This window comes from Rousettus aegyptiacus, unplaced genomic scaffold, assembly GCF_014176215.1.
Source record: "Rousettus aegyptiacus isolate mRouAeg1 unplaced genomic scaffold, mRouAeg1.p scaffold_m13_p_3, whole genome shotgun sequence".
NCBI lineage: Eukaryota > Metazoa > Chordata > Mammalia > Chiroptera > Pteropodidae > Rousettus > Rousettus aegyptiacus.
This window is the reverse complement of record NW_023416306.1, coordinates 163,845,167-163,857,296: the sequence shown is the minus strand read 5'-3', so window position 1 is coordinate 163,857,296 and position 12,130 is coordinate 163,845,167. Positions and strand designations below refer to the sequence as shown.

General features: G+C 48.7%; 1 protein-coding gene and 1 pseudogene across 5 annotated transcripts in view; both read right to left on the bottom strand.

Annotated features, from left to right (window-relative positions):
• Positions 1-1,644: 1,644 nt before the first annotated feature.
• On the bottom strand, positions 1,645-8,923 carry LOC107515602 (annotated as a pseudogene).
• Positions 8,924-9,724: 801 nt separating this feature from the next.
• Positions 9,725-12,130, bottom strand: part of TDP1 (tyrosyl-DNA phosphodiesterase 1) — a 61,657-nt gene continuing 59,251 nt past the window's right edge. For all 5 annotated transcript variants that reach the window (XR_004956310.1, XM_036239185.1, XM_016154356.2 and 2 more), the window contains one exon: positions 9,725-10,066. Coding sequence is in view for 4 of the 5 variants with exons in the window: in XM_036239185.1 (XP_036095078.1) it covers positions 9,993-10,066 (74 nt within the window). In the remaining variant the exon portion in view is untranslated. The remainder of the gene's footprint in view (positions 10,067-12,130) is intronic.

Sequence of the window (12,130 nt, the reverse complement as noted above, 5' to 3'; positions counted from 1 at the left end):
GTCATCCTTATCTGTGAAGGATCTTTTCACTGAGGTGGCTTCTTCTCCCGGCGCACTCACGATGCTGCTGTTCTGCGTCCCGGCGGCCCGTGTTTCTGACGAGAGGTCAGCGGTCCCTGGAATCACAGCTCCCAGTTTCCTCCAGCTGCTGTTAAGGCTTTCTCTTGAAGTTCGGTCGTTGGTAGTTTGCCTGCGATGCATCTCTGGCATTTCCTTTGTGTTAATCCTGCTGCTTATTCACTGAGCTTCTTGAATCTGTAAAATTTGTCACCAAATTTAGAAACATGTTTAGCTATTTATTTCTTCAAATGTTTTCTCTGCACCATAAGTTCTCATCTCCTAGGATTCCAGTTACATGTAAGTTAAACTTTCTGATGTTATCCCGCGTGTCTCTAGGCTCCCCAACCCCCCACCTTATTTTCAATGTTTTCTTTTTGTTCTTCAGATTGGATAATTTCTCCTGACCTGTCTACAAGTTCTCTGACTCCTCTGTAATCTCCATTCTATTATGCCCATCTAGTGAGTTTGTTACTTTCCAGTTCTAAAAATTCCATTTAGTGTTTTAAAAATAATTTCTATTAATCTGCTGAGGTTCACTGTCTTTTTATTCACTATGAAAATCTTTTTTATACCCCTGAACGTAGTTTTAATGACTGCTTTAAAATCTTTGACTAGAAATTCCTGGGGGTGGTTTCCCTTGCTTTGCCTTTTTTTTTTTTTTCCTTTTTCTTTTTCTTACAGTGGGATGTGTTTATTGAGCTATATTGTAAGAGCACAGAGGAAGGGTATCTATAGCAGGAAACGGTTCCGACAGAAGGTGACAGACGGTAGTCAGTCTACCAGGATCCCACAGTATCAGTGGACTGCTCTACCCACGTCCCTACCACCTGGGAGCCTCCTGGACCATGACAGAGTACTTACTACAAGCTCACAGGAGGCGTTCCATGAATGCGGAATTAAGGAAGGACCCAGGCACAGAAGGCCCCCTCTTCTCTAGAGACCCCAGGCTGAGGCACGAGGTACATGAAGTTGAGATAGCAATGAACAAGAAACTTTATAATCCTACCTGCCCCCTTCCCTGCCACCAAACACACACGCTAGCACCAGCACCACCACCACTGTGATTACCCAGCCTCTGCAGACGAGAGAATATGGACACCCTGACACCCAACAGTCCTGAGTCCAGTGTCCAAGAGGGAAAGAAAGAGAGGCAGGCATGATTATGGCTTTACTTGGGATCAGGGAGGACCGGGCAAGGACCGTGGTGTGGAAGTGGGGCCTGCACACCAGGCCAATGCTGGTCTTCGGGGCAGTGCTTAGGGCTTAGGGCTTAGGGCTGAGCTCCACAGGCCGGGGGTCCAGTCAGCTTCCTCAGAGCAGAGCAACCGCTGAAAGGAAGGTTCGTCTGGTAGGCTTCATTGCAAGAGGGTTAATGTGGGTAAGGGTAGGAACGCCATTGAAGACAAGCAGGCAACTGAGCGTTAGAGGGCCCAGATGGAAAAGTGTTGGGAGAACAGTAAGGGGCCAATAAGGCATCTGGTGAGGGGGGAGAAGGGAGTGAAAAGAAGAAAAAAGACAGCTGGTTCTAGAGGTACAGGGAGCTGCATGTGTTCTCCGGGGCTCGTAGTACTTCTCGCTCCAAAATCACAGCTGTACAAGGACCTCGTTGTTGCCCCATGCTGCAGTCTTTAGAAACAGAGGACCCGGGAGGAAGTGGCTGGACTTCATGGAGGCCGGGATCTTCTTCGGTCTCTCAAAGTGGACCACAAAGTCCTTCAGGTCGGTGAATGTGTCCAGGCACTTGGGTTCAAATATATGGTGCAGGTCCAGGATGTGATAATTCAAGGAATCCACAGAGATGAGCTTGTCCCCTGCAGACCAAGACCTCTTCCCCAGAGCCTGAAGAAGCTTCATCCTTTCAGGCCACGCCTTCAAGTACTCAGGCATCGGTTTCTGAGTCAGGGCCATAGCAGCCCGTGACCAGGGACATTCGGATGCTCAGAACCTTGTTCTCCAAAATGTCCACGTGAATCTTCTCTTCCCTCTCCCCACATAGGTTGTGCCTACGAGCAATGTAGCAAAGGATGGCATTGCCCTGGGTGACCCTGTGAGCCGCACCAATTAAGTAGGGCAGACTGGAAAAGTCCAGTGCCAGCTTGAATTTTTCACTGAGCCACCGGCTTTTGTCAGAGTCGGGAGCGAACCCCTCATGTACTTCTCCTCATAGTTTGAGTCTGTGTACTCCAGAAGCAGGCAGATGGCGTGAGTCAGCCCACAGATGTCCCAGTAACTAAAAGTCATGGCCAGGGTGCTGATTTTGCCCAGTGGACAGGCTTTTGTGGAGCTAGACTTAAAAATTACTCTCCTTTGCTTTTCTTTTGAGAATAAATTTTTTATTATTTGTATATTGAGTAATTTTTGGTTACATTCTAGGCATTATAATTGATGTATAATTTATAACATAGAAACTCTGGATTGTTATGTTCCAATGAAAATAATTATTTTTAAACAGATGGTCCACTTGGCTGAACTCAACCACAAAACTGTCTCCCTGTAGTAGGAAGTAGCTCAAATTTTAGTTCAGTTCTTTTAGCCTTAGGTGTGCATGCACGGTTCAGCAGTCAGCCAAAGATATGAGTAGAGTTTGTAAACTCTACTATAGAGGACTTGAGAATCCACTGTCTGGCTCTGTTATTCCCTTCTCCACTCTCAAAGGCTGTGGTTGCTTCAAACCCTGTACTCTGGATGGTCAAGCGAGTAAGACTGCAGATTTTCCACTGGAGGGAGGTTTGCCTGCTTTGCTTGGTGCAGACTGAGATGTGACCTTGGGCCGAAAGTGGAAACAGGAAACTCACCCTCTATGTGCCTTTCTTCATATATTGACTCCCTTCCAGTTTCTGCTTGCTTTCGGTCACTCTCAGTACCTTTAGCTGGTTTTTAAAGACTTTGTTTCCCAGGGCTTATATGCTTTATTTGTGAATGAGCTGGTTTAGTAGGAACTATTCGGCACTGCCAGAAACCTGTGTTACTTGGTTTTTCCCACAACATTTTACAATGAAAATTTCAAACATATGCTAAAGTTGAAAGAATTCTACAGGGGCAGTCTTGTTGGTACACTTAAATTTTCCTGTTTGCTTTATCATGTACCTAACCACCATTAATACAACTTATTTTAATGCGCTTCAAAATAAACTGCAGATGTCATTACACTTGCCCCTAGATCCTTCAGTATGTATATCATTACAGTTCAACAAGTTAGTTTTCTTTTGATGTAGAATTTACATACAGTGAATGCACATATTCAAACCGTATTCTTTTTTTTTTTTTTAAATCAGCTTTATTGAGCAATATATACAGCAGATCCTCAAATGACGCCGTTTTGTTTGAATGTTAATGAGATGCCACAGGAACTTTACTCCTGTTGATATCAATTGACCTACGATAAAATTGCTTTTGTTTGTTATACATCGTTTTGCTTTAAGTCCTGGAACCTATTAACAAAGTTAAGTGAGGTCTTAATATAATTTACATATAATAATAAAAGTTACCGATTTGGTGTATAATTCAAAGGGTTTCATAAAATGTAACGAATGCCACAATCATGATAGGAACATTCCCATCACCCCAAAAGTTCCCTCATGCAGCCAATCCCCTCTCCCCACATCTTATTATTTTTAAGGCCACCCAGTTCTGCTTTGGTCAGGAGCCAGGGTACAGATTCAAGTATAGGAATTAGGGACCAGGAGAGAGACGAGCCACTGCCAAGTGTGTCCTCGAGTGCCAGAGGAGAAAGCAATGGACCTGTGGAGTGTGTGGGACCAAGGCTCGGGCTGGGCTCTTCCGAAGCGTTTTAAAGTTGTTTCTAGAATGACTTTAAGTGGCTCATTGAGACCCCACAGTCCAGATTCTGCCAATCCAAGCACAATAAAGATGCTCCTTTCCTGAGCCCGTTACGGTATCAGAGGATTTCTGGGAGCAGGTGCTTCATGATCTTCAGGAAGAATGCAACCTGAGGTGGGTTTCGCATGCCTCTTTGAGCCTGTTTCTTCATGTGTAAAACGGACTTCCAGGGGTGAAGTGTCCACTTACCCCTGGGGTTCACATGAACATGGACTCCCCAGTCCCACTCAACCACCACGAGGGCCCCTCTCTCCTGGAAGCAGCAGGCAGCATGGATCCAGTACTTCCGGGCTGGGAGGTATGCAGGTCAGTGTGCAGTCATTCAGGGCGTTTCACACACTGGGCCCGGGCTGAAGACTTCCCTGTGAACAGGGCCCCTTCCTGTGGAGTTGAGGCCACTGGCCACTGTGCTGCAGCCAGGACTCGTAAGTCTACCCCCGTCTTCTGAAAATAACCTGTAGTTAGTAGTGTGGAAGCCGAACTTGTGGGAAAATGCTCACTTTTCCAAAGGCATGGGGTTTATTTTCTACACTTGAATTCCGTTCTCTAAGTGCCCCACAGAGAGACCACCGGCTCCAGGCACTTTCACTTACCGAGAGTAAGAATCATTGTAATGCACATTTATGCGGCACTTCTCAGTGCTCCCGAGCACCATTTCACCATTTTGTTTGAGTCTTACATCAAGCCGTGGAGGCAGGAAGGATAGATAGTAGCTTCACTTAACAGCCGAGAAAATGAAGACTCGGAAGCATCTCACGACTTGCCTGAGGTCTCAATGCGGAGGGCACAGAGCTGGGACTTGACAGCTCTGAGTCCTGAGTCCCTTGAGCTGAGTCACTTCTCCGGCTTTGGTCAAATCTCTAGTCGTCACCCAAGTGACCACCTGTCTTCATTTAGGGTAGCTGAACTAGCAAACCTGGGAAGGAATACATTTCATTCTGTAAACCTGAACACGCTCACATAAATTGAAACAAAAATTACCTCACTTTGTGTTACACACAGACATTTTTCTACTATATTTCACTTAAAAGTGCAGGTCATGACCCCTGAAATTTATTTCATGATTCACTGAAGGGTTGTGACGCTCAGCTTGAAGTGAAGTCTCTTTTCCAGAACAGGTTACAAGGGTTCACTTATTTATGGAGCTTTTCGTGAAACTTGAATTTTAAAATTTCCTTCTTGGTTTTCTTTTGCTTTTAAATAAAATCTGCATGCCCGCACACATTATTTAAGCATGTGGCACAGTATTGAGAGTTCACCTAGAGATGCTTCTTGTTGCAAAATGAACCTCAGGCATTTTCCCGCTTGTCTCTGGAGATTCTGCACCTGGCCCCTCCTAACGAGGGGCTGTCCCATGACCTGGACTGCTTGCATCAGGGATGGACACGTGGCTCAAGCTGGACAATCAGGTGCGTCGAGGGACATGCTGGAGCTACTGGGAAGGAAGTATTTTTTCTCTGGAATGACAAGCTGGATGTAATATAAAACCCTGATGCTGGGGATTGGTGTGGCAGGGAATTTCAGCCTCCAGGTGGACAGGGCTTGCTCGGGAATGACGTCTGTATTCCAGAAAACAGAGCTGAGACTTGGAGATCAGCCCAGTTACGTTGCGATCCTCCGGCTCCAGCATTTGCTGGACTTATGTTAATGTCTCTTTCGTTGCTTAAGCCTAATTAATCTGATTTCTGTAACTATAAAAGCATCTGAATATATTCTTCCATAAAAATATCGATCAAATATTGTTGAATAATATATATCTACAGGCTTTTGTAGTTCAGTAATGTAAATTATCTGAAACACACACACACACACACACACACACACACACACACACACACACACACACCCCAGAATCAGCATTCAGCTATCACGATGTTAATTCTAAAGAACCTATGAGCAAAGAGCCACCCAGAGCATACAGTGGCATCATCTGTGTCCTCAGGACCAGCAAGGGATACATATTAATTGTGTGACCCTGAACCTTATTTTTCCCTCCTATAAAATGAGGTTACTATCACCTGCCCCATGGTGTGATAATGTATATAGTTACCTGCAGTCATAACCCATAACCAATTCCCCGCGGATGCAATTTCTCCTTTGCCGTTCCCTTCTGAGCTTCCCCTTATTCATGTTCATTAAAATAACTGGTCCAGACGCCTTCCAGTTCTTAATACAGCGGAACGGGGCTCTCTGAAAACCTTCCTGCAGAAGTAACAGAAAACTGAGCCAAGTGCCTCAGACTGATTAACATCGGCCAGACTGCGGGTCGAGCGGAGCTGCTGGTGGGGAATAAGTATCATTTCTACACGGCCACTGGATTCTGCTTTGAGACGGATTTGCTAAACATGGAATACAGATCATGCCCAGACTTGCGATGCTACGGCCCCATATTTGCTCGTCCCCCCGTTGCATATCCCAGCACCCCGTTTCCTGGGCAGCCTCTTGCCCTCCCCCTCTCCAGCATCTCCCATGTCACCTTCTCTCCTGACACTAGGGCTGATTCCTTCTGCTCTGTGCCTTACATCTGGGGAGTCCATGGAAACACATTTCAGAGAATTTACTAGAACATACTTAACATGGCAAAGTGCTCGGCCCTCAAGGTTCTCGCTGGAAAGGAAGCTGCTCCACTGCCAGGTTCCGGCTTTAGTAATTCAGTGGCTTGGTCTTGCACGCTAATGCCACGCGTAGTGGCTGGCTTTTGCGTGCCACTAGTTGGTTCTGTCACGCCATGATTTGCCAGTACAGCGGTTCAAAGGCACTGGTTTTGTAGCTACAGTTACGTATTTTATACACAAGGCCTCCTCCTTGGCTGGGGACATCTGCCACACTTGCTGCATGGGTTCAAATCCCAGCTCTGCCACTTGCCAGCTAGCTGTGTGACATTGGGCCAATATCTGCGTTTCCCCCCTCTGTAAAAGAGAGGTAATAGTGCCTCCTCCCCTGGGTTAGCGGTATGAAGATTAAATCAGTCAACACACATCACATACACAGAACAACAGTACCTGGGATAGAGTGCATGCTCAGCACTTGCTGGTCAGTGTGATCGCTCAGGAGCCAGTGGACAGGGACCGGGCTCAGAGGTGGTCACCAGACTCCACGTGTGTCCTGGCTGTATGTGCTGCTGGCATTTCCCAAGAACAGAGGGCTGCACACAACCCCTTATCAGATCTGTCTCATCTTTTGTTTTTGTGGGTCAATCCCATCATAAGCAAGGGCTACTTAAGACATATAATTTATTAGTTAATAGAAATGTAGTGAAAAATTGAAGTTTTGTTGGTAGTACTCTTTTGTCAGTCCTTGATATTGCTTGAAGTGGGCTACTAAACTTGGAAAACTTGTCAAAGATTTTATCATAATGGGATCTTGCCTATGTATAACATGTAGTTAGCACATGATCAACAGACTTTTTAGATTTAATCCTATACAATAGCTAAGCTGTTTTATGTCTGACAGTCATCGAATCCCTGATGGACTTTTGTCATCAGACTTTGTTATTATAATATCATTTCTCCATTAATACAATTGCTACATTTTACAAATGCAAAAAAGAATATCTAACCTTTTCTTTGAGGTATTCAGCAGTCAAAAGCAAGTATTCTTGAGGAAGGGGTACGGCTCTTAATTCTTTAGTACAAGGGAAAAATTCAAATGTCCTAAGATCTGAATCAAATTAACACCTAGGTCATCCAAAATGGTTTCACAATGGATCAAATAATATTAGCTATTTCCTTAGAAAGTGAATTTTTTAACTTATGTGGAAAAAAAGGTGACAAAATCAAACCTAAGATCCTTATTCTAAGCATACTGAATCTGATGCACAAACCGTATTCATTTGAAGTCATGTAGTATTAACAATTTCCACTAAGGAAAACTATACAGCTTCTACAGAACCCCGAGAAATGACACTTGGCTCTGTCGCTCTTGGTGGGACCTTATGCATGTGATTTCACAGAAGGCTGGCGTATTGTGTAAAAGCATCTGTCTACCACAGATTGGGGCACATGGTCCATCTCCCCAGATCCCGTCTACCATACTGCCTGGGAGCTTGGGCCGCCTGGCAGTACAGAACAGGCTCTGGACGCTGCCAGCCCTGGGGTCAAATACTGGTAGGAGAACTGTCTAGAAGTGTGACCTTGGACAAGCACCTTGTTTGGGTCTGGGTTTCCTGATTGGGAAAATAATCCTAATGAATTAACTGTAACAGCTACAATAGCAATCACTGTATAGTTCTCACTCTGAGCGGGCCCGCCCTAAGCGCTTTCATGTGGTCATTCACTGGACACTCAATAACCCTCTGTAGTGGGTATTACTATCCCCACCCCCACACCCCTTGGCCATTTTACAGTTGAGGAGACCAAGGCACAGAGAATTTAAGTAACCTAGTCTAGGGTTGCACAGCCAGGAAGTAACAGAGCTGGGATTCAAACGCTGGCATCCTGACTCCAGCTCGCAGCTCTAAGTCCCTTTTGCAGTTATGTGGATCAGATGAATGACATACCTGTGGGACCTCACACGGTGTCAGCCATGACTACCAGCTGTCCGTCTGCCATTGTTGCCTTGACTGGTAGGAGAACTGTCTAGAAGTGTGACCTTGGCTTTCTGGGTCCTGTTCCTGAGCAGGGTGACTGCTTGGAGCCCCTGCTGCCCCCACCCAGGATGGGACCACTGTGCTAGTGAGAATCTTAGGTCCTCTGCCACAGTCCTTTGGACACCCAGCTCAGACTGCACCTGCTCTGGGTTGTCTCTACTGCTACACTGGCCTCTCCTGCCAGCCCGGGGTATCCACCCGTTGTCTCTGGGCTCATCGGATGCAGGGTTTGAAAGAAGTAGAAGGCAGGGTCGGAAAAGGCTTAGGCCTTTGTTTTGTTACTTGTGGAATGAACTGGTTAAACTAATTAATTCAGTGGCTCTTCAACTTTTTAAAAAGCAGAGCACTAAAAAAACCCCCCAAAATACCCCAGCCAATATCCCAAACAGAATCTCGGCATGTACAATAGGAGATGCAGAGCCACTGGGGGGGGGGGCCCTCAGCGGGTTCTTCCCAGCCTCCTCCTGTCACAGCACGGCCACCCCTCCGAGTTCTTAAGATGAAAATTCTAGGACAGTTTGAAGAACAATTTTACGAACCTCTTTCCAAATTAACATTCAGCTCTTCTAAACTGTAAGATGAAGAGGCTGGTGACAAACTGGAGATCGACTCCATGCAAAAGAAAACGAAGAGGGCCTGTCACCTCGGGAGGACTGGAGCCCTCGGAATGAAGGACACTCACAGCTCTGGCCCCAGCCAACCGTGTGGCCTGGGCGGCATCCTGAACCTTTCTGGGCCTCGCCCTCACTTGGGACTCGAAGGCACCAAACTGTGTCACCCTTTGGGGTTTCTTCCAGCTATAATCCTTGTGTGTTTTTGTCTGATTCTCTGAGCTGGCTTTTCCGGAAATCTGTGGGGATGGAAAAGACGCCCACGCAGCCTGGGGACCGGGGGCGGGAGCGGCAGGTGGCTGGGTCCGGGGAGACCCATCGTAAGCCGTGAGGCGGCCAGCACGGTGCCGGGCCGTCCGCCTGGGCCGAGGGGCCCCGTGACCCCCGGCTCCGACCCGCGGCCGCACCGGGCTCGGCGGCAGGTGCCAGGAATCGGCAGACTGATGTCCAGCGACCCCGAGCCACGCTCGGGAAGCCGGCGGTCCCATTCCTCCTCGGACAAGTGTCAGCAGAACGAAGGGCACCGCTCGCGATGGAGCGCGGCGCACAGTCAGCCTTCAGGTCAGAAGGGCTGCCGCCCTCGTGAGGCTCCGCGTCGCTACGGGGCGCGTTTCACGGCTACGTGTTCTTTTAACATCGTGAAGTTTAATAGTCCTCATTCCGAAGCACAGTGCAGCAAAGGGAATTAAGAAACTATATCTTAAAAAAAATTTTTTTTGGGGAGTGAGAAATGTTAACAACTGTAACAATAACCGTGTTCAAAAGAGTGACCCAGACGGAGCGCTCCCCAGGGCGCAGACAAAACTCAGGGACGTGGCCACCACGGACCGACGACAATGTCCCCCGTGCGGGGCTCGCGGTCTCACGCGGCGGCTGCACGGGGTTTCGGGCTCTCACGACGGCACCCACATGTTCCCGTGGGTATCCGGGGCTTTGACGTAGGGAATGTTCCAAATCCACGGCCGGTCTGGGGGGGAAACACATCACGTGTTAAGGTCAACACTTGTTCGAACAGGATCACGGAGCCCTCGCCCACCGTGCAGGGCGACGCCGCTCGTGCTGGAGTCCGCGGACTGCAAACCCCAGGTCAGGGTCCGCTCACTCGGACGGGTCACGTCCCCTCGCAAAGCCTCGGCTGCCTTGTCCCGACCCACGGCGTGAAGCCGTCGTGAGGGTTAAACGAGATACACCTGCGTGGCGTCCCGCACAGGGAGGACCTCACGGAGACCGCACCCAGCTCCGTCCTTCCCCGAACCCCGGGGGAGCCGTCTGCGCGGTGGCTTCGGGGTCCTTGTCTGCGAAACGGGAGCTGACTACACTCGCAGCCAGCCGAGACTGCTGCGAGGCGCAATTGAGAGGACACCCGCGGAAGCTGCTAGCGTGTTGCAGGTACTCAGTAAACGGGAACTTTTCCTCCTTTTGACTGATGTTGTGGAAACTGGAAAAAAAATCCAAGCAAATCGCTTCCAGCATGTAGCACTAGTGCTAGAGTCAAACCATTTCCAAAGAACCATAATGAGTAGGTAGGGAGTAAATACACTGCAAGGGCTAAAAATAGTCCCCATAGGACTGTCCCGATGGGCATGAGAGAAACAGTCCCGAGGGCGGAGTGCTGGGCGCAGACTGGCCACCTCGCAGGCCCGCTGAGATGGACCGGCCCACTAAAGCCGCCGCTCGGCACTGCAGCCGCCCTCGCGGGGAGGCCTTCTCTTCCCGGGCAGAGGGAGCGCGGGCTCACAGGCCCGCCTGGCACCCAGCGGCGTCATCTGCTCTCCACTCGCTGCCTCACTGGGCTGAGTAATCGCAGAGCAAGCGCGCACACAGCAGGGGAGGAAAGCCAAAGATGGCAGAGAGTCATCAGAACCCCGTTCTCTTGTCGTTGGCCTGGAAGTGGTTTGAAAGCCTGACACCACAACCTTTCTGTGAATTAATGAGCTTCTTAGAGAGCCATGAACCGGGGCCTGTGTCACATGCTTGTTTCATAAAAGGGGAGGGACTGGCGGGGCTGGCGACCTGACTCCCCACAACTACTCGCTGGCCTTTAAAAAGGCGCTCTCTTCCGCTGGTAACACCACCTTGGTGGCTAGACGTCTCTGTCTGCCCTTGTCCTTTCCTGCAAAGTTGGCCAACTGCAGCTCTGCTTCACCGCCAAGACGGAGGACACCCTGATTCTTGCAATGAGCAGCTATTAGATTCTTCGCTAAGGCAGATTTGTGATGCAAACATTTGCCAGTCAGCAAGTAACTTCAAGCCCACCACCCCATTTACTCCTCCCCCTCGAAATTGGCCAACAATGGGCAAGCAGGGCCTGGTAACCTCGCTGTTGGTAAATCCCCAGATGCTCTGCTTTACAGATGAGCACATGTCTGTACCTACAGGCTAATCACTCTCATGCTGGCAGAAAGGCCCTTCATTACTTTGGGATAAAGCTGCAAAAGGCGGCCAACGGGTAGGTGAATAGAGGGTGGTCATGACTGTGGTGTCTTTTTGCCTATCACTAGAAATCAGCATTAACATGTACTGGCTTAGAGGAAGGCCCGTTTTAAGCCATCCACCTAAATCGTCCCTTAAGAGAATGACCTGCCTCATGATATAGTCAAGCACGTATGTGCAATGTTTGTTGAGTGCTGGTTAGATACAAGGTACTTTGCCAGACAGAGCCGAGGTCCTCTCAAAGTTTACAGTCCAGTGGGGCAGACAGAGAGCAGACAAGACAGGATGCTGGAACTCGTGACTTGACCACGTCTGCACAGCTCCCTAACTGGGCTCCTCTTCCCCCACGTCCAAAAAGCCTGTTTTAGTAGGTCTGGGCGGGGGCCTGGTGGTACGCATTTTATCCAGTTCTAGAGGTGATCTTGACACAATCAGAGTGTTGTGTCCAAGGGTAAAGGGGATGGGAAGCTGTCCTTCTTCTTGAATACGATGGGCGGGTTTAAAATAGCAGTGTGACATGACCGGATGTGCGTGGCAGCAGTGCAGAGGACAGTGTCCAGCGGGAGGAGGCCAGAGCCAGGGAGACAGATGAAGGCAG